Source organism: Ranitomeya imitator, chromosome 3, assembly GCF_032444005.1.
Source record: "Ranitomeya imitator isolate aRanImi1 chromosome 3, aRanImi1.pri, whole genome shotgun sequence".
NCBI classification, from domain to species: domain Eukaryota; kingdom Metazoa; phylum Chordata; class Amphibia; order Anura; family Dendrobatidae; genus Ranitomeya; species Ranitomeya imitator.
This window is the reverse complement of record NC_091284.1, coordinates 389938524-389964194: the sequence shown is the minus strand read 5'-3', so window position 1 is coordinate 389964194 and position 25671 is coordinate 389938524. Positions and strand designations below refer to the sequence as shown.

The 25671-nt window shown below is 44.3% G+C and overlaps 1 protein-coding gene across 8 annotated transcripts in view; it reads left to right on the top strand.

Annotated features, from left to right (window-relative positions):
• The window catches only part of COL16A1 (collagen type XVI alpha 1 chain), a 327454-nt gene that overhangs the window by 164457 nt on the left and 137326 nt on the right, over nt 1-25671 (top strand). For all 8 annotated transcript variants that reach the window (XM_069757001.1, XM_069756995.1, XM_069756999.1 and 5 more), the window contains 2 exons: nt 6879-6914; nt 8909-8935. In XM_069757001.1, coding sequence (XP_069613102.1) covers nt 6879-6914; nt 8909-8935 — 63 coding nt within the window. The remainder of the gene's footprint in view (nt 1-6878; nt 6915-8908; nt 8936-25671) is intronic.

The window sequence follows — 25671 nt, the reverse complement described above, 5'->3', positions numbered from 1 at the left end:
TTTTGACTTTTGTGTCTCGTTCAGTGGTGGTCAGGTTTCATCCTGCCTCACGGTGACTCTGAACACTGGACACCTTCTACTTCTGGGCAGTCCAGGAGGGATGCAGTTCTGAAATATGACAGCACTGGAGGTTAATGGGTTCCTGATGGCTTTACATTTGATTCTTCTCAAATCTTTGGGAGTTGTCTTTTTTTTCTAAACATGTTTTTTCCAACCCTGTTGTCTATTCGCTACAAAACTTTTGATAGTTCTGTGATCATGTCCCCATATCTTAGCAATTTCAAGAGTGCTACATCCTCTGTAACGCTTATTATTATTATTTTTTATTATTATTATTTATTTATATAGCACCATTAATTCCATGGTGCTGTACATGAGAAAGGGGTTACATACTGTTAGGGTTGGCGGAACGCACCGAACATATTTATTATCTGGGATTGGTTCGTTCGCAACCCGGGATCCACCATGCAGGAAGGAACCTGCTGCTAAGTATATTGGCGGCACTATATGGTGGTATGAACCAGCTCTGTTAGCTTCACAGAGCAGCAGAGAAAGCAAAGCTCTGTGCCCTGTTAGACTTTCACAGAGGCACAAGCTAACTACCCAAATGAGAGCAGTCAGTGGTCATGCATGCACACAAAACTCCTCGCCGGAGGTGCCAGCATTCTAGGGGCTTATTTCAGCTGAGTACCTGAATACACACAAACACAATCTCCTCGCCTGAGGTGCCAGCATTCTAGGGGCTTATTTCAGCCGGGTCCCTGAACACATACAAACGCATGACCACATTGGCGCAAAGCACATAACTTAGGAAGATACTAGCGCATGGCCAGGCGGCCATGCGAGCCTTAAATAGTTGCAGCACGTACAGGGCCTTCAAAGAAGGACCAATGGAAGTTGCTGCAGTACCTGAGCATGTGACCCTAGATCAACACTGAGAGATCTTGCCCTGGGCATGCTCAGTGTGTGCAAAGCAGGACTTAGTCCCAGAAAAGCCTGCTCGCCGCACATCAGTGCAGGGTACAATAGCAGAGCCTGGAGAGGCAGTAGTAACCCTTTGCACAGTATCAGTCTAAGTGAGATGCTGGGAGCGACGTCTCCGCTGAGCAGGCTGCACTGCGGCCGATGCAGAATGGGAGACCGCAGCAGACACGGATCGATATTCCCCCTGTGCAGCAGAGGAAACTCGACTCCTAACATTACCCCCCCCTCCTAGGGCCCCCCTCCTTGAGCCTCGCTACGCTCAAAAGCTGCAATGAGCAGCGGAGCCCGAATGTGCTCCACAGGCTCCCAGGTTCTATCCTCTGGACTGTGGCCCTTCCAGTCCACCAGATAAAATTTCTTGCCACGTACCACCTTGCACCCCACGATAGCATTCACCTCAAACTCATCCATGGATGAACCCGATGTCCCAGCAGATGACTCAGAAAACCGGGACAAATGAACGGGCTTTAAGAGGGAAACGTGAAAAGTATCGGTGATACCAAGGCGTGGAGGAATAGCCAAACGGTAGACCACAGAGTTGACCTGTTCCAGAACCTTGAACGGGCCAATGTAGCGAGGCGCAAACTTAGTGGACTCAACTCACAGCCTGATGTTACGGGCGGAGAGCCACACTAAGTCGCCAGGAGAAAAGTTCGGAGCGGGGCACCGGTGTGTATCAGCCGAAACCCTCATTTTCTCCTTGGAGGCCCGGATGGCATCCTGTGTGCGGTCCCAGATGTCACGTGCCTCCAACGCCCAGTCTGCCACCCTAGAATCGGTGGATGACATGGCATGGGCACAGGGACACGTGGATGCTGGCCGTAATTAAGGAGAAAAACAGTCTGACCAGTGGAATCGGCTACAGCGTTGTTCAATGCAAATTCCGCCCAAGGTAGCAAAGATGCCCAGTCATCCTGCCTAGCAGAGACAAAATGTCACAAGTATGTCACCAGAGTCTGGTTGGTTCTCTCTACCAACCCATTCATCTCGGGATGATTTGCAGAGGAGAGATTCAGCTCTATGCTGAGTAAACGGCAGAGCTCTCTCCAAAACCGAGACGCAAACTGGTTACCCCAGTCGCTGACAATTTTATCAGGCATTCCATGTAAGCGGAAAATATGTTTTATGAACAACGCCGCCAAGGTCCGTGCAGAAGGTAACCGTGGAAGTGGCACCAAATGCACCATCTTAGAAAAAATGATTGGTAACTACCCAGATAATGGTGCAGCTACGAGACTTGGGTAAGCCCACCACGAAGTCCATCCCAACCATCTCCCAGGGCCTGTCTGCCACCGGCATGGGGTAAAGTAAACCAGCAGGCCGTTTTTGAGGAGACCAATTCTGGGCGCAGGAGACACACGCCCGAATATAGTCCCCGACGTCACGGGCCATATGCGGCCACCAGTATGTCCTCGCTGAAAGCTCAGATGTCCTCTTGGTCCCAAAATGTCCACCCACTCTGGATGAGTGAGCCCAAGAGAGAACCTCCGGTTGCAAATTCGCTGGTATGAAAGTCTTGCCCGGGAGCACGGACTCTAGCGAAACCGAAGCCACAGTTCTCAGGCTCTCAGAAGGGACAATAAGCCGAGGCTCCTCCTCCTCCTCAGATGACACTACGGAGCCGGAGAGACCGTCGGCACGAATGTTCTTCTCCCCAGAGAGAAAATGGAGAGTAAAATGGAGCTGGGAGAAGAACAGGGACCATCTTGCCTGGCGAGAATTCAGCCGCTGGGCCGTCTGTATATATACCAAGTTCTTGTGGTCAGTGAACACTTGGAAGGGAAAGCGAGCTCCCTCCAAGAGGTGTCTCCACTCTGAAAAAGCCAACTTCATGGCTAACAACTCCCTGTCCCCGATGGAATAATTCCTCTCTGCTGGTGTGAAGGTCTTGGAGAAGAAGAAGCAAGGATGCTTCCGACCTTGAGCATCCTTTTGGAAAAGGACTACTCCAGCACCAATGGATGAGGCATCCACCTCCATGACAAATGGCTTATCTACATCGGGGCGATGTAGGATGGGAGCGCTAGCGAAGTGTGACTTAATCGAGAGAAAGGCCTTGGAGACCTCCTCTGACCACAACTTGGGATTTGCTCCCTTCTTGGTGAGGGCAACCAAGGGAGCTACCAAAGTTGAGAAGTGTGGGATGAACTGACGATAGTAGTTAATGAACCCCATAAAGCGCTGCACCGCTTTAAGAGAATGGGGTTCCTGCCAGTCCATCACAGCCTATAGCTTGGCAGGATCCATAGCCAAACCCTGGGCAGAGATGATATAACCAAGGAAAGGCAAGGACTCCTGCTCAAACACACACTTCTCCAACTTGGCGTAGAGGGAGTTTGCCCGTAAGAGGTCAAAAACTTTGCGAACATCTCTCCGATGGGAGTCAATATCTGGAGAGTAGATGAGAATATCATCCAGATAGACTACGACCGAGGTGGTGAGCATTTCCCGGAAGATGTCGTTCACAAAGTCTTGGAAAACGGCTGGGGCATTACAGAGCCCGAGGGGCATCACCAGATATTCATAGTGCCCATCCCTGGTGTTAAAAGCCGTCTTCCATTCATCCCCCTCACGGATGCGAATCAGGTTGTAAGCACCCCGCAGATCTAATTTTGTAAATACCCTTGCTCCCCGTAGCCTATCAAAAAGCTCAGATATCAGGGGTAATGGGTACTTGTTCTTAACGGTGATGGCGTTAAGACCCCTGTAGTCTATGCACAGACGTAAGTCTCCAGTCTTCTTCTGTACAAAGAAGAACCCAGCCCCTGCAGGAGACACTGACTTCCTAATGAATCCTCTTGCGAGATTCTCTTGGATGTACTGAGACATTGCCTCCATCTCCAGGAGAGATAATGGATAGACTCGACCCCGGGGAGGCTCAGCACCAGGCAAGAGGTAAATAGGACAGTCATAGGGGCGGTGAGGCGGAAGGGTCTCTGCAGCCCTTTTGGAGAGCACGTCTGCATAGGGCCAATAGTGCTTGGGGAGAGAGGAAAGATCTGCAGGTATCTGTGTTGTAGCAACCTGAACGCACTCCCTCTTATATCTACCCTCGCAGGATTTACTCCATCCCAAAATTCTCCCTGAGGACCACTCTATATGAGGAGAATGATAGCGTAGCCATGGTATCCCCAACAGGTCCTCATCAATTCCCTCAGGAATGACTAATAGGGAGATAATCTCCTGATGTGATGGAGACACAGAAAGCGTGATAGGAATGGTTTGGTGAGTAATCTGTGAGGGTAGTGTCGACTCATTTACCACTCGAACGGTTACTGGCTTGGCGAGCATCACCAGGGGTATTGCGTGACGCATGGCGAAAGCGGATGACATAAAATTACCCTCCGCCCCAGAGTCTACGCATAGCTCTACCATAAGAGTGGATGGGCCGATGGTAATTGTCCCCTTGAAGGACAAATTTAAGGCAAACATCGCCGTGTCTAGTGTACCTCCTCCAACTGCCACTAGACGCTGAGATTTCCCCGACCGCTGAGGACACTTGGAGGCAAGATGTCCTGACTGCCGGCAAACATGACAGACCTTATGTGCACGAGCGGACTGGGACTTGGATCCCGCTCGTGTCACCTCTGTGGCCTCATGTGACTCGGACGCCTGGACTGGAGATTCCAAAGGTCTGGCGAAGGTGGGAGCCAGCCGAAGCCTCTGCCTACACTGGGCTCGCTCCAACCTTCGCTCGTGAAAACGAAGGTCTATGCGAGTTGATACAGCTATGAGCTCCTCCAGTGTGGTGGGAATCTCCCTAGTAGCCAAAGCGTCCTTCACATGGTCAGCCAGCCCCCTCCAAAATACGGGAATGAGGGTTTTATCTGGCCATTCCAACTCAGACGCTAAAGTCCGGAAGTGAACAGCAAAATGGCTGACCATGGTTGAACCCTGAGTCAAAGCCAGCAGTTGGAGCGTTGTCTCATGGGTGACTTGAGGTCCTAAAAAGACCTGTTTCAGAGTGTCCAGAAACCGAGGAACACTCCGCACCACATGATCGTTGCGCTCCCACAGCGGCGTAGCCCACTCCAACGCTCTGTCCGACAAGAGAGAGATTATGAATCCCACCTTTGCCCGCTCAGTGGGAAAACGTGCATCCAGGAGCTCAAGGTGTATACCACACTGGCTCACGAAACCCCTACAGGACTTACTGTCCCCTGAGTATCTCTCAGGCAAAGGGAGGTGAGATAGGGTCGGAACAGAGGTGGCAGTGGGTAAAGCTGCTGCAGCCACGCTAGCAGCCTGAACAGCTATTGCGCTAACATCCACCGCCGAGGTTGCACGCTCAGAGACGCCAACCGGCCCTCCAGCAGCTGGATGTACCCCTGCAATCGCTGTTCAGCCGCCATTCCTTAGCCAGATCCTGGTGCTAGTATACTGTTAGGGTTGGCAGAACGCACCGAATATATTTATTAGATGGGATTGGTGCGTTCGCAACCCGGGATCCACCGTGCAGGAAGGAACCTGCTGCTAAGTAAATGGCGGCACTATATGGCAGTATGAACCAGCTCTGTTAGCTTCACAGAGCAGCCGAGAAAGCAAAGCTCTGTGCCCTGTTAGACTTCCACAGAGGCACAAGCTAACTACCCAAATGAGAGCAGTCAGTGGTCATGCATGCACACAAAACTCCTCGCCGGAGGTGCCAGCATTCTAGGGGCTTATTTCAGCCGGGTCCCTGAACACATACAAACGCATGACCACACTGGCGCAAAGCACATAACTTAGGAAGATACTAGCGCATGGCCGGGCGGCCATGCGAGCCTTAAATAGCTGCAGCACGTACAGGGCCTTCAAAGAAGGACTAATGGAAGTTGCTGCAGTACCTGAGCATGTGACCCTAGATCTCCACTGAGAGATCTTGCCCTGGGCATGCTCAGTGTGTGCAAAGCAGGACTTAGTCCCAGAAAAGCCTGCTCGCCGCACATCAGTGCAGGGTACAATAGCAGAGCCTGGAGAGGCAGTAGTAACCCTTTGCACAGTATCAGTCTCAGTGAGACGCTGGGAGCGACGTCTCCGCTGAGCAGGCTGCACTGCGGCCGATGCAGAATGGGGGACCGCAGCAGACACAGATCGATATTCCCCCTGTGCAGCAGAGGAAACTCGACTCCTAACACATACAGGGTTATAGATATCGTTTATAGTAAACAGGTTTACAGTGACAGACTGGTACAGAGGGGAGAGGACCCTGTCCTTGCAGACTTACATTCTATGGCTTATGACAATTTGTTGCTTTTCAGAGTCAGTTAAATCTTTTTTTGGCCCATTTTTCCCGAGAAAACCAGCTGCCTAATAATTCTGCACACCTTGATAAAGGGCTTTAATATCCTTAGGCTTCACCCTTCCTCATTATATAAATACACATCACGGCATCTGCTTCATCCAATAAACATTTAAGTTTGCACAGCGCAGATTTTTAAAATCTGCATAAAAATTATTTGGTTAAAATATTCACTTGCCTGGTAATTATACACACAGTGCAATGTTTAGTTTTCCCATAGTAAGCTCTACTTCTACTATGAATGTATAGTACAATACAGATCACCCTTGGTAGACCTTTACCATTTGAACACAACAGAAAATTGCAGCATACACAACGTGACATGAAAATATTTTTACTAAAAGCAGCACCTTTCACCTTATGATTGAATAGACTATTTGCAGAGTACAAAAAGTAATTATAAATTATTATTATTATTATTGAACCATTTAGTCCATGGCACTTAGGATGTGAAAAGGGGCATTTCTTGCAGTCAGCAGAATAGCTTTGTTGCATCTTTTCTATTTGCAGTTACAATTTGTAAGCAAATAGGTAAAGTTAGAACGTGAGCTAATACTTACAGTAGAATTTATTTCTGTGATTATTTTTGACGATTGTTCTTCTATTGATACAGTGTGCATCATGTGCATTCCGGCTTCCAGAACCTAATGTAAGTGTCCAGCTAACACTCACCCGACACTCACTGCATGCGAGTGAATTGAATAGGATTCAATAGGACTTTCCTTCTAGTCCCTAAGTGACTTTTACTTTTAATACTTCAAGACAATTTTAGACTAAAAACATTTTTAAGTGTTGGAACATTCTTTTCTACATGTAATGGATTGGACAACTGATAAATCTGGGCACACCAGTCTTTTATGGTATACTGCCTAAAGCTTACGGCATATGTTCTGCCCATATTTGCGGTGTACTCTGTCTGTAAGGTCGGGATCACACATGCGAGAAACACGTCCGTGTCTCGCATGTGAAATCCAAGCTCTGGCGCCGGCACTCCAGAGCAGAGCATGCAGCTCCATGTGTTGCTATGCGGCCGCACGCTCTGCTCCACAGTGCCGGCACCAGAGCTTGGATTTCACATGCGAGACACGGACGTGTTTTTCGCATGTGTGATCCCGGCCTTAGAGCACATATGACCATGCTGGTGATCAATCTCAGTCATTTTTCTATTTATAAGAATCACTTCATCATATCATTAAACCAAAGACAAATGTAACCTTTAGGGGCCGATTCATCAAAGCTTTTACATCAGAAAACTGTTGTAAAAGCTATGAAAGGTTGCCATTTTTTGCGCAACGAGAAGTTGCACAAAAATGTAGTGTCTTATGACGTTTTCGCACCAGTTTGAGTCAGCAACAAAAAAATGGGCAAAGCTGGGGTGGAGCTTGGGTGGGGCACGGCCACGGTCACCCTTGAAATACCTAAGGTCATGCAATGCCTGCGCATGAGGAAAGAGACATAGCGAATCAGAAAAAAATATACTACATTTCTAATTGGAGGAGGTGTTTGCTAATATTATTATTATTATACCTACCACATATTGAGATAGGATCTTAGAGATGGGAACACACCTTTAAATCGATGCGGTCTATCTATCTGACCTCTTAGATACTTCCATGCTCTTCTCTGCAAAGATCTTCATGCGCATAGCTGAGTTAGTAAAAGGATATATTAACATTGGAAGCTAGGCCAAATAATACTATGGTGGTCAGAACATTATTGCTCTAATGTAAGGAAAACATTCTGCCTTCCATTGTGCTCTGTGCTTAAAAGTCCAGCTGCTGTGGATGATTTTTGGAATGATGGCCCAACATAACATGAATGGATTCATTACATGAGTATTTAGATGTCTGAGTTAAGATGGAAAAAACGTTAGAACAAAAGCAGCTGTGCATTTTGTTTCCAGGTGCAAATCACCTCTGGGAGGGTCTATATGCCTAAACATTTTATATACCTGTACTATAGACAGGAGGCTATCCCTCTGAATGCTTTATGAGGATTAGGGTCATCTCCGGGTTATTCCGCCTGTAGGCTAGGGTGCGCCTTAAATCATCCAGACATCCCTATGAACGGAATAACACAGTTATTAATTATTGCAAGGCTACATTAGATCTCCAGAAAGGCCAGACAGCTTCTAATGCAGACTGCTGGAGCTGGATACATGCTTCATGTCTCAGCCTGTCCAATTCTGCTTGTTTTCTGCTTGTGTGAGTTTTAACAAAATGCAGATGATACCAGGCGGGAGAAAACAAGGCAAATGGGCAGAGCAAGGAAAATGACGAAAGCTGATTATAAAATAAGTAATAACATAATATAACCATTATGTGCGCCCAGTATTGAATACCCATTATGCTCGCAATACACAATTGATACATTTTTCAGTCTTCTTTGTTAATGACATTTTATTCCATTTGCTTAGTTCCATTTGTTTTCTTTCATTAATAAACAATGGTGTTTAGTGTTACAAACTATGACTTAAGAAGAGAACCTTCCTTTAGGCTCATGCTTCAAGAGAACTTGTCTTTTAGCGACCCCAATTTCACATTTTGTCTCATGAAGGAAAAAATCTAGAAGCACCCTGAGGGTCTCTATGGTACCTAGGGTCATATAGTAGGTACATAACTTGTACTCTCGTGTTTTTAACAGGTTACAGTTGGACCACAAGGCCCCAGGGTAAGTTTACATAGTGGAAATATGTCTGGTAATTGGAATATATGTCTTACTAAATATTAATGTGACTTACGTGCTTTGGTCCGACCAATATATTATTTGCTACCAGTGAGATGAGTAAGGCTAAGTTCCCATAATAAGTATTTGGTGCGTTTTTGATGCTGCAGATTTTTTACACCTTTTCTGCACTAATAAGCTCATTTAGACTACTTGCATTTTTTGGGCTACTTGTGTTTTTTTTTATTGAGATCTTAGTAAGATTTTTTCACTTTTTTTAATCTATTTTGGTACGTCATGTATTAAATAAAACGTTTTTTTTTAGAAACTTAGTTACTTTGCTTTGAAAAAACTTCATTGACAAAGTCATGTGCTGATAAATCAGCCATGACACAGAAAGGGGCTGGCTTAGCTATTGAAATGAATCAGTAAAAGGGAATTTGGGGAAGACATTTTTGATTCTGACATATTTTTAAGTTTGTTGTGCAGTGATATGACATGTATACATTCACAAGTTTCTTTTATAGTTATCTTTTACTGTACCAGTAACGTAATTCCATTTAAAGTCTATAACATGATTTGCTAAAACTTGTATTTTTCTGTGTGGGAGACCTTACGTACAGTGGGTTCAAGAATATGAGCATATTTGGGATATATTAAAGTTCCATGTAACATGGTTTCCAAATATTTTAGTAATATTTTTCCATAGAGATACAGTGGGGCAAAAAAGTATTTAGTCAGTCAGCAATAGTGCAAGTTCCACCACTTAAAAAGATGAGAGGCGTCTGTAATTTACATCATAGGTAGACCTCAACTATGGGAGACAAACTGAGAAAAAAAATCCAGAAAATCACATTGTCTGTTTTTTTAACATTTTTTTTGCATATTATGGTGGAAAATAAGTATTTGGTCAGAAACAAAATTTCATCTCAATACTTTGTAATATATCCTTTGTTGGCAATGACAGAGGTCAAACGTTTTCTGTAAGTCTTCACAAGGTTGCCACACACTGTTGTTGGTATGTTGGCCCATTCCTTCATGCAGATCTCCTCTAGAGCAGTGATGTTTTTGGCTTTTCGCTTGGCAACACGGACTTTCAACTCCCTCCAAAGGTTTTTTATAGGGTTGAGATCTGGAGACTGGCTAAGCCACTCCAGGACCTTGAAATGCTTCTTACGAAGCCACTCCTTCGTTGCCCTGGCGGTGTGCTTTGGATCATTGTCATGTTGAAAGACCCAGCCACGTTTCATCTTCAATGCCCTTGCTGATGGGAGGAGGTTTGCACTCAAAATCTCACGATACATGGCCCCATTCATTCTTTCATGTACCTGGATCAGTCGTCCTGGCCCCTTTGCAGAGAAACAGCCCCAAAGCATGATGTTTCCACCACCATGCTTTACAGTAGGTATGGTGTTTGATGGATGCAACTCAGTATTCTTTTTCCTCCAAACACGACAAGTTGTGTTTCTACCAAACAGTTCCAGTTTGGTTTCATCAGACCATAGGACATTCTCCCAAAACTCCTCTGGATCATCCAAATGCTCTCTAGCAAACTTCAGACGGGCCCGGACATGTACTGGCTTAAGCAGTGGGACATGTCTGGCACTGCAGGATCTGAGTCCATGGTGGCGTAGTGTGTTACTTATGGTAGGCCTTGTTACATTGGTCCCAGCTCTCTGCAGTTCATTCACTAGGTCCCCCCGCGTGGTTCTGGGATTTTTTCTCACCGTTCTTGTGATCATTCTGACCCCACGGGGTGGGATTTTGCGTGGAGCCCGAGATCGAAGGAGATTATCAGTGGTCTTGTATGTCTTCCATTTTCTAATTATTGCTCCCACTGTTGATTTCTTCACTCCAAGCTGGTTGGCTATTGCAGATTCAGCCTTCCCAGCCTGGTGCAGGGCTACAATTTTGTTTCTGGTGTCCTTTGACAGCTCTTTGGTCTTCACCATAGTGGAGTTTGGAGTCAGACTGTTTGAGGGTGTGCACAGGTGTCTTTTTATACTGATAACAAGTTTAAACAGGTGCCATTACTACAGGTAATGAGTGGAGGAAAGAGGAGACTCTTAAAGAAGACGTTACAGGTCTGTGAGAGCCAGAAATCTTGATTGTTTGTTTCTGACCAAATACTTATTTTCCACCATAATATGCAAAAAAAATGATAAAAAAACAGACAATGTGATTTTCTGGATTTTTTTTTCTCAGTTTGTCTCCCATAGTTGAGGTCTACCTATGATGTAAATTACAGACGCCTCTCATCTTTTTAAGTGGTGGAACTTGCACTATTGCTGACTGACTAAATACTTTTTTGCCCCACTGTATGTATACAGTTGTATATTGAAGCAGTCTTTTTTTCTTGTTATTTACGCAAAAAACTGCTTTCTTTGTGAAATCATATACTCAATCTAAACTTTTTTTTGGATTGAGAACCAATTTGTTACATTGTACCTAACCTAGGGCCCCAATCAAGGCTTTAAGGGGTATTCCAATCTGACACTACATGCTGTAAATGTCTGATATGTAGGGGGTTACTGTTCTTTGTTCTGGGATTTTTGCTTATGGTGCGAATATAAGTCGCCTGCTCATTTGACGAAAGAAAATAAACCAAGATGGCCACTCATAATAACAGCTACAGTATCTCGATTGTAGTATATGAGAGTTGAGTAAACAGCGAAGTGATTCAAATCTCTCATAAACTACTATGAAGAGAGTCAAAGATCTTTTCTTCTTTGTAGTACTCCACCCAGAGACGTTCCAAATATAGGGTTGTGAAAGATAGCTGGGATCCTTATAAAACATCATGGCTGCCTGCATTCGAATCTAAACTAAATTGCATTGAAGAGAATACTATCTAACACAGCAACCATTATGGAAACCAAATTAGCAAATGGCTCTTAGGTTCCTTACTGAGCTCTAAAACTGCAGACAAAATAGCTGATTATCATATCCAGTTGTGCTGCCAGTTCAACACCAGTACATAACTGTAATGACTATGGTTTTTTAGAAGATCTGAATGGTATTTGAAGGTTTTCCCCACAAATGTCATTTATCTCCCATCCAGGACAAGTGATAAATGTATAATTACTGGGGTTTTGGGTTACCACCACATGAGAATATGGGTATCAACCAGTCTTCCTCACTGCATTGGGATTGATTGGAGCTGCATGGGTAATGCCTGACCCTTGCCTCTCAATTCATGCCTGTGAGACTGTAAAAAATAGCCAAGCAGTGTACTCAGTGATCGCTGAGGGTACCAACAGTGGATACCCCAGCAATCAGACCTTTATCAAAAATTCATAGTATATCATGTGTGGAAAATACCATTAGAGGCAGAATATTGCAAAAACAATTACTATAACAAAAATATTGCACCATTTGGCTAATAAGAACTATCAAAGAATAAAGCAGACTTATAGTTACATGGGATATAGAGATTCTTCCCGCTTCTGTCAGCAATGAATGCATGTACAGTGCTCAGCATAAGTGAACACACGCCATTTGAAAATAAATATTTTCATCAATATCTCATTGAACACCAAAACAACTTCTAAAACTGTGTGAAGACTAAGTTTCATAGAACATTTTTTAAGCCATAACATAAAAGTAAGGTTAATAATATAGCTTTCATTACAAATTTTTCAGCTTTACTAAAATTAGTTGATGCGTTCAAAACTGCTTTCAAAACTTCTACATCTAGTATTTGTATGACCTGCATTATTTTTAAGGAAGAAACACCAAGATTTCTAGGCATAGAATGAACGAGTTGCCGAGATGTTGCAACATCTGTTGTTTCCACTCTTCAAGAATGACCTCTTATGGAGCCTGGATGCTACATGGAGACTAATGTTTACTTGTCTCTTCAGAACTTCCCGTAGGGGTGATTGGGTTCAGATCAGGAGACATATTTGGCCACTGAGACATACTTGGCCACTGAATCAATTTCAGCCTGTTCTTCTTCAAAGGCACAGAGTGATAGTTGCATCTTCTCTTTCAATATATAATAATAATTTTTTTATATAGCGCCAACATATTCCGCAGCACTTTACATTATAGAGGGGATTTGTACAGACAATAGACATTACAGCATAACAACAAACACAGATCAAAATAGATACCAAGACCAATGAGGGCCCTGCTTGCAAGCTTGCAATCTATGAGGAAAAGGGGAGACACGAAAGGTGGATGGTAACAATTGCTTTCATTCATATAAAGCTGCATGAACCAGTTAACAGCCTACATATGTAACAGTAGAGACACAGAGGGCTATTAAATGTATAAGGCATTTGAGAACATGATGCGAGGAACCTGATTATGGTTTAAGTTATTTGAATGGGCCACACAGGGATAGTTAGGTTAATGCTTTGACGCGGTAGGCCAGTCTGAACAAATGCATTTTTAGGGCACGCTTAAAACTGTGGGGATTGGGGATTCATCTATTAACCTGGGTAGTGAATTCCAAAGAATTGGCGTAGCATGTGAAAAGTCTTGGAGATGGGAGGTTCTGATTATGAGGATGTTAACCTCAGGTCATTAGCAAAATGGAGAGCACGGGTAGGGTGGTAGGCTGAGACCAGAGAGGAGATGTAGGGTGGTGCTGAGCTGTGGAGTGCTTTGTGGATGAGGGTAATAAGTTTGTACTGGATTCTGGAATGGATGGGTAACCAGTGTAAAGACTGGCACAAGGTAGAGGCATCGGTATAATGATTGGTGAGGAATATGATCCTGGCTGCAGCATTCAGGACAGATTGAGAGGGGAGAGCTTGGTAAAAAGGAAGCCGATTAGTAGAGAATTACAATAGTCCAGACGAGAATGAAAAAGAGAAACAGTAAGAGTTTTTGCAGTGTCGAAAGTCAGAAAAGGTCGAATTCTAGAAATGTTTTTGAGGTGCAGACAACAAGAGCAATCCACTGATCGGATGTGGGGGGCGAATGAAAGCTCAGAATAAAGTATGACCCCAAGGCAGCGGGTATGTTGCTAGGGAGTAATGGTGGAACCACACACGGAGGTGGCAATGTCAGGCAAAGATAGGTTAGTAGAGGGAGAAAACACGAGGAGTTCAGTTTTTGACAGGTTCAGTTTCAGTAGAGGGAGGACATGATGTTAGAGACAGCGGTAAGACAATTGGTGTTTTCTAAAAAGGCAGGTGTGATGTCAGGAGAAGAAGTATATAATTGGGTGTCATCTGCATAGAGATGGTACTGGAACCCAAATCTACTGATTGTTTGTCCAATAGGGGCGGTATGCAAAGAGAAAAGGAGGGGGTCTAGGACTGATCCTTGAGGAACCCCGACAGTAAGGGGAAGATGAGAGGAGGAACCAGCAAAGGATACAGTGAAAGAGCAGTCAGAAAGATAGGAGGAGAACCAGGAGAGAATGGTGTCCTTGAGGCTGATGGAGTGTAGCATAGTGAGGAGGAGCTGATGATCCACAGTGCTGAATGCTGCGGAGAGATCCAAGAGAATTAGTATGGAGCAGTGACCATTAAGGTACCTTCACACATAACGATTTCGTTAACAATATCGTTGCTTTTTGTGACGTAGCAACAATATCATTAACGAAATCATTATGCGTGACAGCGACCAACGATCAGGCCCCTGCTGGGAGATCGTTGGTCGTTGAGTAATGATCAGGACCTTTATTTGGTCGCTGATCACCCGCTGTCATCGCTGAATCAGCGTTTGTGACGCCGATCCAGCGATGTGTTCACTGGTAACCAGGGTAAACTTTGGGTTACTAAGCGCAGGGCCGCGCCGGCCGGCGATGACATCACCGCTGTGCTCTGCTTTACGGCTGGCCGGCGCTGACACAGTGCAGGGAAGCTGACGCCGGGGGACAGACACCGGAATGTAAGTATGTACTGTTTTTTTTTTTTTACTTTTACAACGGTAACCAGGGTAAACATCGGGTTACTAAGCACTGCCCTGCACTTAGTAACCCAATGTTTACCCTGGTTACCCGGGGACTTCGGCATCGTTGGTCACTAGAGAGCTGTCTGTGTGACAGCTCTCCAGCGACCACACAACGACCTAAACAGCGACGCTGCAGCGATTGGCATCATTGTCTATATCGCTGCAGCGTCGCTAAATGTGACGGTACCCTTAGATTTAGCTGTTACTAGATCATTAAGGACTTTAGTGAGGGCAGTTTCAGTACAGTGTAAAGAGCGGAAGCCAGATTGAAGAGGGTCGAGAAGAGAATTATCTGAGAGATAGCAGATAAGACGGGAGTGGACCAGGCATTGGAGGAGTTTAGAGATGAAGGGAAGATTAGAGACAGGTCTATAGTTAGCCGCACAGTTTTGGTAGAGGGATGGTTTTTTTAAGTAATGGATCTATGATGGCATGCTTAAATGAGGAGGGAAAGATACCGGGAGAGAGAGGTTGAATATTTTTGTTAGGTGAGCGGTGACAGCAGGGGAAAGGGACTGGAGGAGACGTGACGGAACGGGTCACTGGTGCAAGTGGTCCAGCAAGAAGATGCAAAGAGCCTGATTACTTCTTCTTCTTTGACTGTTCGAAGTCAGAGGTTGAGCTAGATGCAGTGGGGGAGGGAGGACAGTCCACGGTATGAGGGGATTGGGAGATAATTTCCTGACAGATATTGTCGATTTTTTCTTTGAAGTAATTGACCAGATCGTCAGCGCAATGATCCGTGGTTGGGGTCTGCTCTCTTGGGTTGAGTAGGGAATGAAAAGTCTCAAAGAGAAGTTTAGGGTTATTGGACAATGAGATGATGAGGGTGTTCAAATAGGTTTGTTTGGAGAGGTGAAGTGCAGAGTTGTATGTTTTCAGCCTAAACTTATAATGGATGAAATCTTAGGGTAGATTAGATTTTCTCCACAGACGTTCTGCGCACCTGGAGCACCGCCACAGGAAACGTGTTTGCAGCGTGTGCCACAGTTGTCACCGTCTGTGCCAAGTTGTTCTATGTGTAGGTGGTGCAATTTCATCCAGGCACTTTGCAGGGTTTCCTTGTAATGCGTCAATGCAGAATCAGGACATGAGAGGGAGGAGATAGGGGTCAATGATGACTGCAAGTTCTTCATAAGTTTCTGGGTGTTAATGGCCTGCATGTTTCTATAAGTGTGGAAAATGGGGGTGAGCTGAGCGGGATGGCAGTTCTTGATAGAGAATGAAAGAAGGTTGTGGTCAGAGAGCGGAAGAGGGGAGTTTGTGAAATCATCCACTGAGCAAAGCCGAGAGAAGACCAAGTCAAGGGATTTTCCATCTTCATGCTTTGGAGAGTTAATATGCTGCAAGAGGCCGTTAGAGATAAAAGGTGAGAAGCAGATGGGGAGAGGCGAAAAGCAATGGGGATGTTGAAATCACCCATGATGAGGGTGGGGATGTCATAGGAGAGAAAATGTGGAAGCCAGGTGGCAAAATGATCTAGGAACTGATGAGAGGGGCCGGGAGGACGATACACCACTGCCACTCGCATGGAGAAGGGGATGTAGAGTCTGACCACATGGACCTCAAAAGAAGGGAAGACAAGTGAGGGTACTTGGGGAATAACCTGGAAGGAGCATTTGGTTGATAGTAGCAGACCAATGCCTCCACCTGCTCTGTTGTCCGATCTTGGGGTATGGGAAAAGTGTAGTCCACCATATGAAAGAGCAGCAGCAGCGGTGGTGTCTGACTGCTGGATCCAGGATTCAGTAAGAGCTAGGAGGTTAAGAGAATTAGAAAGGAAGAAGTCATGGATGAAGGGATGTATATTACACACAGAGCGAGAATTCCAAAGGGCACAATTGAAAGAGACAGAAGTCATGCAGGGAATATTAATTTGGATAGAGGGGTTTCTGAGTGTAGCAGTTGGGAGGTTTGACTTGCTTTAACATGGGGAACCGGGGTTGGGAGAGATGTCTCCTGCGACTAGGAGAAGGAGGATAGAAAGAGTGAGCAGATGGTTAAGTGATTTGTGAGAGCGTCTTGTGTGTTGGATGGTGGGACTAAATGGATCCGCGCTGTTTAGCAATGTGAACAGAGCATAGCTGCTATACATAGGAGAGGAAAGGACGCAGGGGCCGATATGGCTGTAGTGTAAAGAGTTAATGCAAGGGCGGTGAATGTGAGTGAATGCAGCAGCCAGGATATAGATTATACAAATGGATATGGTGAATATTTCTTGTGTTCCAAATGTACCGGGAATAAATTTATTTAATTGTCTTACCTGTCTCCTGCCCTGTCTAACTGCCATGTTAATACTGCCAGTACTTTGATGAAATGTGCCTTGATTAAATGTGCACGAATGCCCCCCCCCCCGCATGAATGCTTCCCCAAGCTATGTCTCAATTTATAGGAGGCTAGCTCTTAGATCTTACTCTTTTTATATATATATATATATAAAGAGAGAGAGAGAGAGAGCAGTACATCTGTCAATTCATGATACCAACAATGACATGTAGCTCCCTGACACCAGCAGCACTTATGCAGGCCCACATAAGGTCACTTCCATCACCATGTTTCACTGTAGGCACCATGAATTTTTCTTTGCACTCCTCACATTTGCGATGGCATACAGTTTTGAAGCCATCAGTTCCAAAAACATTTATCTTGGTCTCATCACTTAAGAGAATTGAGTCACAAGAAAACACTCACCCCGGTTTGACTTTCCAATTCTTTAGCTAATTGAAGTGAACTTGCATGCTAATTTTCTTCAATCCATCTTTTCAGAACACACTACTGTTTAGGTGTTAACTTCCATAATCGGCCTGGACGTCTCTGTGTGGTTGCAGTTCCATCTTTGTTAAAAAATTGTATCACTTTTGTTCCAGTATTCTGACTGAACGTAAAGCTTTTCTGATCTTCTTCTAGCTTTCACCTTCCTTTTATAAATAAAATTCTTTTTTTTCTCAGGTCTTATGACATTTTTCTCCCATGTGGTGCCATTGCTGATAGCATTAAATATGAAGGGGTTTTCTTTCTTAAATAATGCTTAATTTCAGTTAACTGTCTGCTGGTTAATGAATATTTAGATTTTTATATGGTTGAATTATTGTTAATTAGAATTTTGTTTTCTAAACTTTAGTTTTGCTTCTAAGACTTTCAGTGGTACGTACTCATTTTTGCAACATGGTCCCAAATGAATTTGTTAAGAATATTACTTTTTTGGGGTGTATAAATAACAAATCTTTTTTTCAATCATCGGCCTATATTTGTGGTAATATTAAGTAGTATGGTATCCAATAGAAAATGTTACTTCTGGAAGGAACAAAAGGTTTTCTGACAAATCTGTTGAAGTGCATTTATTTATGCTGATAGGAATAAGGAGGGGTGGGAGCAGAAATAACTTCTTGAGTACAGTGGACTCATAAGTATAGACTTTATACAGTAACTCATATCTACCAGTATAGGAGTGTATTCTATGATATCTTCTTTTAATATGCTACTCAAAAACAGGAGAACATAGTCTGTTGACAGTTCCATGTTAACGATTGTAACCTTTCTGTATAACTACTTTGTACAAATTGATTAAATATTACCTTTTTCCAACTAGTAATGGCTTGATTACAATATAACACACATTTTAAATTTCCTCTAGTGTATTCTGTGCAGAGTCAGGCATCTGCTCTGGGGGAAAAATATTTGGCAAGGATTTCTGATCTGATTCTTATTTTAATGTCTGAAATCAGAAGAGTAAGATGGTTTTTCCACCACGTTGGTCCACCAAACATATATAGTAAAGAGAGTCAAACCGTTGCATCAAAAGTTTTATGGTACAGTAACTCTCATTCACATCACATCTGTAACCTACTCTTACTGTGAATGGGACAAAATACATCCAGTTTTTCGAATTATGGGGTTAGCAGTGGAGCATCCACCAATCAATATTTTATGACTAATGTGAGTTTTTATGACTTGCCAGCTAAACCACAAAATTATCATGGTCATCAATATCTAAAGCGAAAATACATTTTATTAAAAAATATTTCAGTCAGCAATATTTTTATTATCAAGTCAGCTCCATTTTTTAACTTTTTTTGTATGGCAGTTGGAGCTTTAACTACAGTGGCTTGTGAAAGTTTTTACCTATTTTGTTACATTACAACCTATGTAAAATACAGCTTTGGCAAAAATTAAGAGACCACCACATCAAAACCCTGTCATGGGCAGCACAATCTCCAGACCTGAACCCCATTGAAAACCGCTGGAGTGTAATCAAAAGGATGATGTATAGTCACAAGCCATCAAACAAAGAAGAACTGCTTAGATTTTTGCACCAGAAGCAGTGTCAAAGACTGGTTGGAAGCATGCCAAGACGCATGAAAGCTGGGATTAAACATCATGGTTATTCCACAAAATATTGATTTCTGAACTCTTCCTGAGTTAAAACATTAGCATTGTTGTTTCTAAATGATTATGAACTTGTATTCTTTGCATTATTTGAGGTCTGAAAGAACTGTTTTTTTTTTATTTTGACCATTTTTTCTTTTTCAGAAAAAAAAATCAAAATGTATTGCTTGGAAATTCGGAGACATGTTGTCAGAAGTTTATAGAATAAAAGAACAATTTACATTTTACTCAAAAATATACCTATAAAGAGAAAATTCAGACAAACTAAACATTTTGCAGTTGTCTCTTAATTTTTGCCAGAGCTGTATTTTTGTAAATCAATTTGTGTGCGATGCATCAGCACTAAATAGTCTAAGTTGTTGAAGTGAAGTGAGAAAAATATAGGTATAAATTCAATTTATGGGGATCAAAACACTAAAAATTGGCATGTGCATATCTATTTACTCTTTTGCGACTAAGCCCCTAAAAAATTCTGGTGCAGGCAATTCCCTTCATTAGTCATATGCTTAATGAAAGGAAGTCCACCTGTCTGCAATCTATATGGTCTGTCAGTATATATTCACCTTTTCTGAAAGGCCAAAAAGGCTGCAACACCACTAAGCAAGAGGCACCACTAACCAAACAAAACCATGAAGACCAAGGAGTAATAATGGGTGAACCCGAATAGTAAAGTTCAAGGTCCGTACCGAACACCTACTGTTTGAGCACAAACTTCTCCAGGAAGCTGCTGTTACTGTTCGGTTTCAGCACCCTGAACATCTGGTGTGGTTTGCATGACAGTGCTAGAAACAAAGGCTGCTCTGAATGGCAGTAAAAATTTTACCTCCGGTCACAGGCATCGGCTAATGAGAGAGTATTACTATGCCTGCTGTCCCTGATCACAGCGGGACCAGGGGCCGCTGATGGGAGTATCCACTGCAGTTCATTGGGCCACTCACAGTGAACAGTGGGAAAACAGCTTCAATGACCAGCGGTGAACTCTATGACTTCACCTCTAGTCACTGAAGCTGCGCTCATAGCACCTCATTCTCATGTGATTTACATGGGATGGGATACTCCCATCAGCAGTACTTGGTCTCACTATGTACAGCGATAGCAGGCATAGTAGTACTGCCTCAACAGCCGATGCATGTGACCTGAGGTAAACTTTTTACCGCCTGTCAGAGAGCTGCGGCTCCCACACTGTCAGTTGGCAGCATGAGCCAGCATCTGTGGTCGCGGTTCAAAGGCAGTGTTTGCCACGCTGTCATGAGAGCATGACAAGTAACAGATGTTTGGGCCCTCCATTCATCTGAATGTGGTCTGGGTTCAGATAGTGTTCTAGTACCCAAACCAGACTTTTTTTAAATGTGCAACCGAACCCGCCAGACCTGAACATCCAGGGGTTCACCCATAACTACCCAGGAAATCTCCAAACAAGTTAGGGACAAAGTTGTTGAGAAGTACCAGTCAGGGTTGAGCTATAAAAAAATATACCAGTCTCTGATGATCCCCGGAGCACCATCAAATCAAATATTATCAAATGGACAAAACACAAATAAAAATACAATAAATCTGCTAAGAGAGGGCTGCCCACCAAAACTCTAAGCCCGGTCAAGTTGGGCTTTAATCAGAGATGCAGCACAGAGACTAAAGGTAACACTGGAGGAGCTGCAGAGCTCCCAAGCAAAGACAGGAGTATCTGTCCATATGACCACAATAAGCCAGACAGAAGAAGTATGGAAGAGTGGACAGAAAAAAGCTTTTACTTGCACACAAAAATTGTAAGGCTCTTTTTGAGTTTGCTAAGGCTGGGTTCACATTGCGTTAGTGGGTGTCCGCTGATGGAATCCGTTTCATGGCGCAATTAACGCAATGTACGGATCCGTTAGCGCACCCATTGACCGCAATGTATTTAACGCATCGCTAACGTATGCCATTTTTGGCATGCGTTAGCGATGTCCCATTATTTTCTGACGGACCTCGAACGCTGCTTGCAGCGTTCGAGGTCCGTTTCTCGCTAGCGCAGATCGGGCATCTGCGCTAGCAGGAGCGCTAAACGCAATCTCTTTTTGTACATTGCGTTAGCGCTTTCCATTAGTGTATGCGCTAAATGGATTGCACTAACGCAATGTGAACCTAGCCTTAAGCCATGTGGCAAACAACCGAAATATATGGTGGAAGGTGCTGTGGTCAAATGAGACTAAAATTGAATTTTTTGAGCAACAGGGAAAATGATTTGAGTCAAGAGGAAGATGGATGGTGCAAAATACACAGATATTCTTGAGCAACACCTGTTTCAGTATGTCAGTGATTTGAGACTGGGAAGGAGGCTTACCTTCCAACAAGACAATGATCCAAAGCATACTGCTAAAGCAATACTCACGTGGTTTAAGGGGAAATGTGTAAATGTTTTGGAGTGGCCTAGTCAAAGCACAGACCTTACTTCAATTGAGAATCTGTGGTCAGACTTTATGATTGCTGTTTAACAGAGTAAACCATCTAACTTGAAGGAGTTGGAACAGTTTTGTCTTGAGTACTGGCGAAAAATCCCAGTTGCAAGATGTGGAAAACTCATAGAGACTTATCAAAAGTGACTTGCAGCTGTAATTGCCACAAAAGGGTGCTATTAGAAGTACTGACTTTAGGGGAGTGAAAAGGTATGCACACTGGAGGTTACAGTTATTTTGTCTTACTTGTTGGTTGATTCACGATAAAAAGAAAACCAAATGTTCACAATTGTGAGCATGTTCTTTTAATGAACTGATGTAAACCCTAAAAGAAAAACTGTGACATTCCAGGTTGTGAGGCAGCAAAACATGAAAAATGTCAGGGGAGGGAGAGGATGAGATTGAATACTTTTGCAAGCCACTATATGTTACTAAAATTTCACCCAATATAATTACATTTTGTATGTTTTGCAAAGGGGAAAATGGAAAGAAATAAGAATAATGTCCACACCCTCATGATTTAATTTACTTCACCCACTTAAATCTACAGTAATGATTACTTTAGGGGCATCATAATGTGTTGGGAGCACTGTGGGGGAATCAAACTTTGCCTAGGGGTATCATACTAGGAGGGGTTCTGTGGGAGCAAATTGTGTGAGAGAATTCACTGTTGATGTATCATACTGTGAATGGGGAGCATTTTTTCACACTGTGTGGTGGCCATGAAAGGGCTATTGTAAAGGGTAAATACATTGAGGGGCTGCAGTAGGTATACAAATAATGTGTTCATGCAACGATACATGTACCTCTCTCCCTGTCTTTAAAATTTGCCAGATATACTATTCTGTGTCTGCGCCATAAGCCCAACTAATCTGCCTATTATATTTTTTGTGGAGGAAGGGAAATCCGGGGATGGGGTGTGAACCAATTATAGATTTTGGTATTGGGTACCAACATTTCTAAGCATGCCACTGGATAGCCTTATAGTATTTACAATCAGAAACCAAATGTTCCTTGACCCAACAGTTATATGAAGAGTGAAAACCAGATTGTCCTGGCAGCAGCTTATTTGCACCAACTTTAAAAGGACTGGGCATGTTGAAATGCAACTGTGGTGAGTTAAGGCCCCGTCACACACAGCGAGATCGCTAGCGAGATCGCTGCTGAGTCACGAGTTTTGTGATGCAACAGCGATCTCAGTAGCGATCTCGCTATGTGTGACACGTACCAGCGATCAGGCCCCTGCTGTGAGATCGCTGGTCGTGTCGGAATGGCCTGGGCCATTTTTTGATCGTTGAGGTCCCGCTGACATCGCTGAATCGGCGTGTGTGACGCCGATTCAGCGATGTCTTTGCTGGTAACCAGGGTAAACATCGGGTAACTAAGCGCAGGGCCGCGCTTAGTAACCCGATGTTTACCCTGGTTACCATCGTTAAAGTAAAAAAAACAAACGCTACATACTTACCTACCGCTGTCTGTCCCCGGCGCTCTGCTTCTCTGGTCTGGCTGTGAGCGCCGGTCAGCCGGAAAGCAGAGCGGTGACGTCACCGCTCTGCTTTCCGGCCGCTGTGCTCACAGCCAGACCAGAGAAGCAGAGCGCCGGGGACAGACAGCGGTAGGTAAGTATGTAGCGTTTGTTTTTTTTACTTTAACGATGGTAACCAGGGTAAACATCGGGTTACTAAGCGCGGCCCTGCGCTTAGTTACCCGATGTTTACCCTGGTTACCGGGGACCTCGGGATCGTTGGTCGCTGGAGAGCTGTCTGTGTGACAGCTCTCCAGCGACCAAACAGCGACGCTGCAGCGATCCGGATCGTTATCGGTATCGCTGCAGCGTCGCTATGTGTGACGGGGCCTTAATGCGTATTAGGTTGTCAGTTCAAAAAGACTTCCTCGGACGGACTTGGCACAAGCCACTCAGTCTTGCAGATCCTACAGTCAGGTCTTCACTCTTTAACATCAAACAGGAATCTGGTCTCACAATGGAGCCTGTCATGATCCCAATGGCAGGGGATCACAAAAGGACAAGCACAAAAAATAGAACAAGCTCTAGGGTGATGGAAACTGAGCTGACCGCGATCCTGAACCTAATTCACACAACTAGCAGTAGCCGGGGAACGTGCCTACGATGATTCTAGACGTCTTGCGCCAGCCGAAGGACTAGCTTCCCCTATTAGAAGAAACAAAGACCTCTCTTGCCTCTAGAGAAACACCCCACAGAAATAGCAGCCCCCCACATGTAATGACGGTGAAATGAGAGGAAAGCACACACGTAGTAATGAAAACAGATTCAGCAAAATGAGGCCCGCTAAAACTAGATAGCAGAGGATACAAAAGTGAACTGCGCGGTCAGAGAAAAACCCTACAAAAAACCATCCTGAAATTACTTGAACTCATGTGCCAACTCATGGAACATGAGGAGTAATATCAGCCCACTAGAGCAACCAGCAACAAGGAATCACATAACTGCAAGCTGGACTAAAACAAAAATAAAGCAAAACGTGGAACAGGAAAATCAAAAACTTAGCTTGTCCTGAAGATTACAGAAGCGGAAAGCAGAGGTAACAAGACACACTGATTACATTGATCGCCAGCGAGGAAATGACAAGAAAGCCAGGTTAAATAGGAAACTCCCATATCCTGATAGAACAGGTGGACACCAGAGACCGCAGAGAACACAAGTCACCCAGTACCATCTGTAACCACCAGAGGGAGCCCAAAAACAGAATCCACAACAGTACCCCCCCCTTGAGGAGGGGTCACCGAACCCTCACGAGAACCACCAGGGCGACCAGGATGAGCCCTATGAAATGCACGGACCAAATCAGCAGCATGAACATCAGAGGCAGCCACCCAAGAATTATCCTCCTGACCATAACCCCTCCACTTGACCAAATACTGAAGTTTCCGTCTGGAAACACGAGAATCCAAGATCTTCTCCACAACATACTCCAATTCTCCCTCCACCAGCACCGGAGCAGGAGGCTCAAGCGAAGGAACAACAGGTACCTCATACTTCCGCAACAACGACCGATGGAACACATTATGAATAGCAAACGATGCCGGGAGATCCAAACGAAACGACACAGGGTTAAGAATTTCCAAGATCCTATAGGGACCGATGAACCGAGGCTTGAACTTAGGAGAAGAGACCTTCATAGGAACAAAACGAGAAGACAACCACACCAAGTCCCCAACACGAAGTCGAGGACCCACGCGGCGACGGCGATTAGCAAACTGCTGAGCCCTCTCCTGGGACAACTTCAAATTGTCCACCACATGACTCCAAATCTGATGCAACCTATCCACCACCATGTCCACTCCAGGACAATCAGAAGGCTCCACCTGACCAGAGGAAAAACGAGGATGAAACCCCGAATTACAAAAGAAAGGAGAAACCAAGGTAGCAGAACTAGCCCGATTATTAAGGGCAAATTCGGCAAGCGGCAAAAAGGTAACCCAGTCATCTTGATCAGCAGAAACAAAACACCTTAAATAAGTTTCCAAGGTCTGATTAGTTCGTTCCGTCTGGCCATTCGTCTGAGGATGGAATGCAGACGAAAAGGACAAATCAATGCCCATCTTAGCACAGAACGTCCGCCAAAATCTAGACACAAACTGGGATCCCCTGTCAGAAACAATGTTCTCCGGAATCCCATGCAAACGAACCACGTTCTGAAAAAACAGAGGGACCAACTCAGAGGAGGAAGGTAACTTAGGCAAGGGTACCAGATGAACCATCTTAGAAAAGCGGTCACACACAACCCAGATGACGGACATTTTTTGAGAGACAGGGAGATCCGAAATAAAGTCCATGGAAATGTGCTTCCAAGGCCTCTTCGGGATAGGCAAAGGTGACAACAATCCACTGGCCCGAGAACAGCAAGGCTTAGCCCGAGCGCAAACTTCACAAGACTGCACAAAAGAACGCACATCCCTCGACAAGGAAGGCCACCAAAAAGACTTGGCCACCAAGTCTCTAGTACCAAATATTCCAGGATGACCTGCCAACGCAGA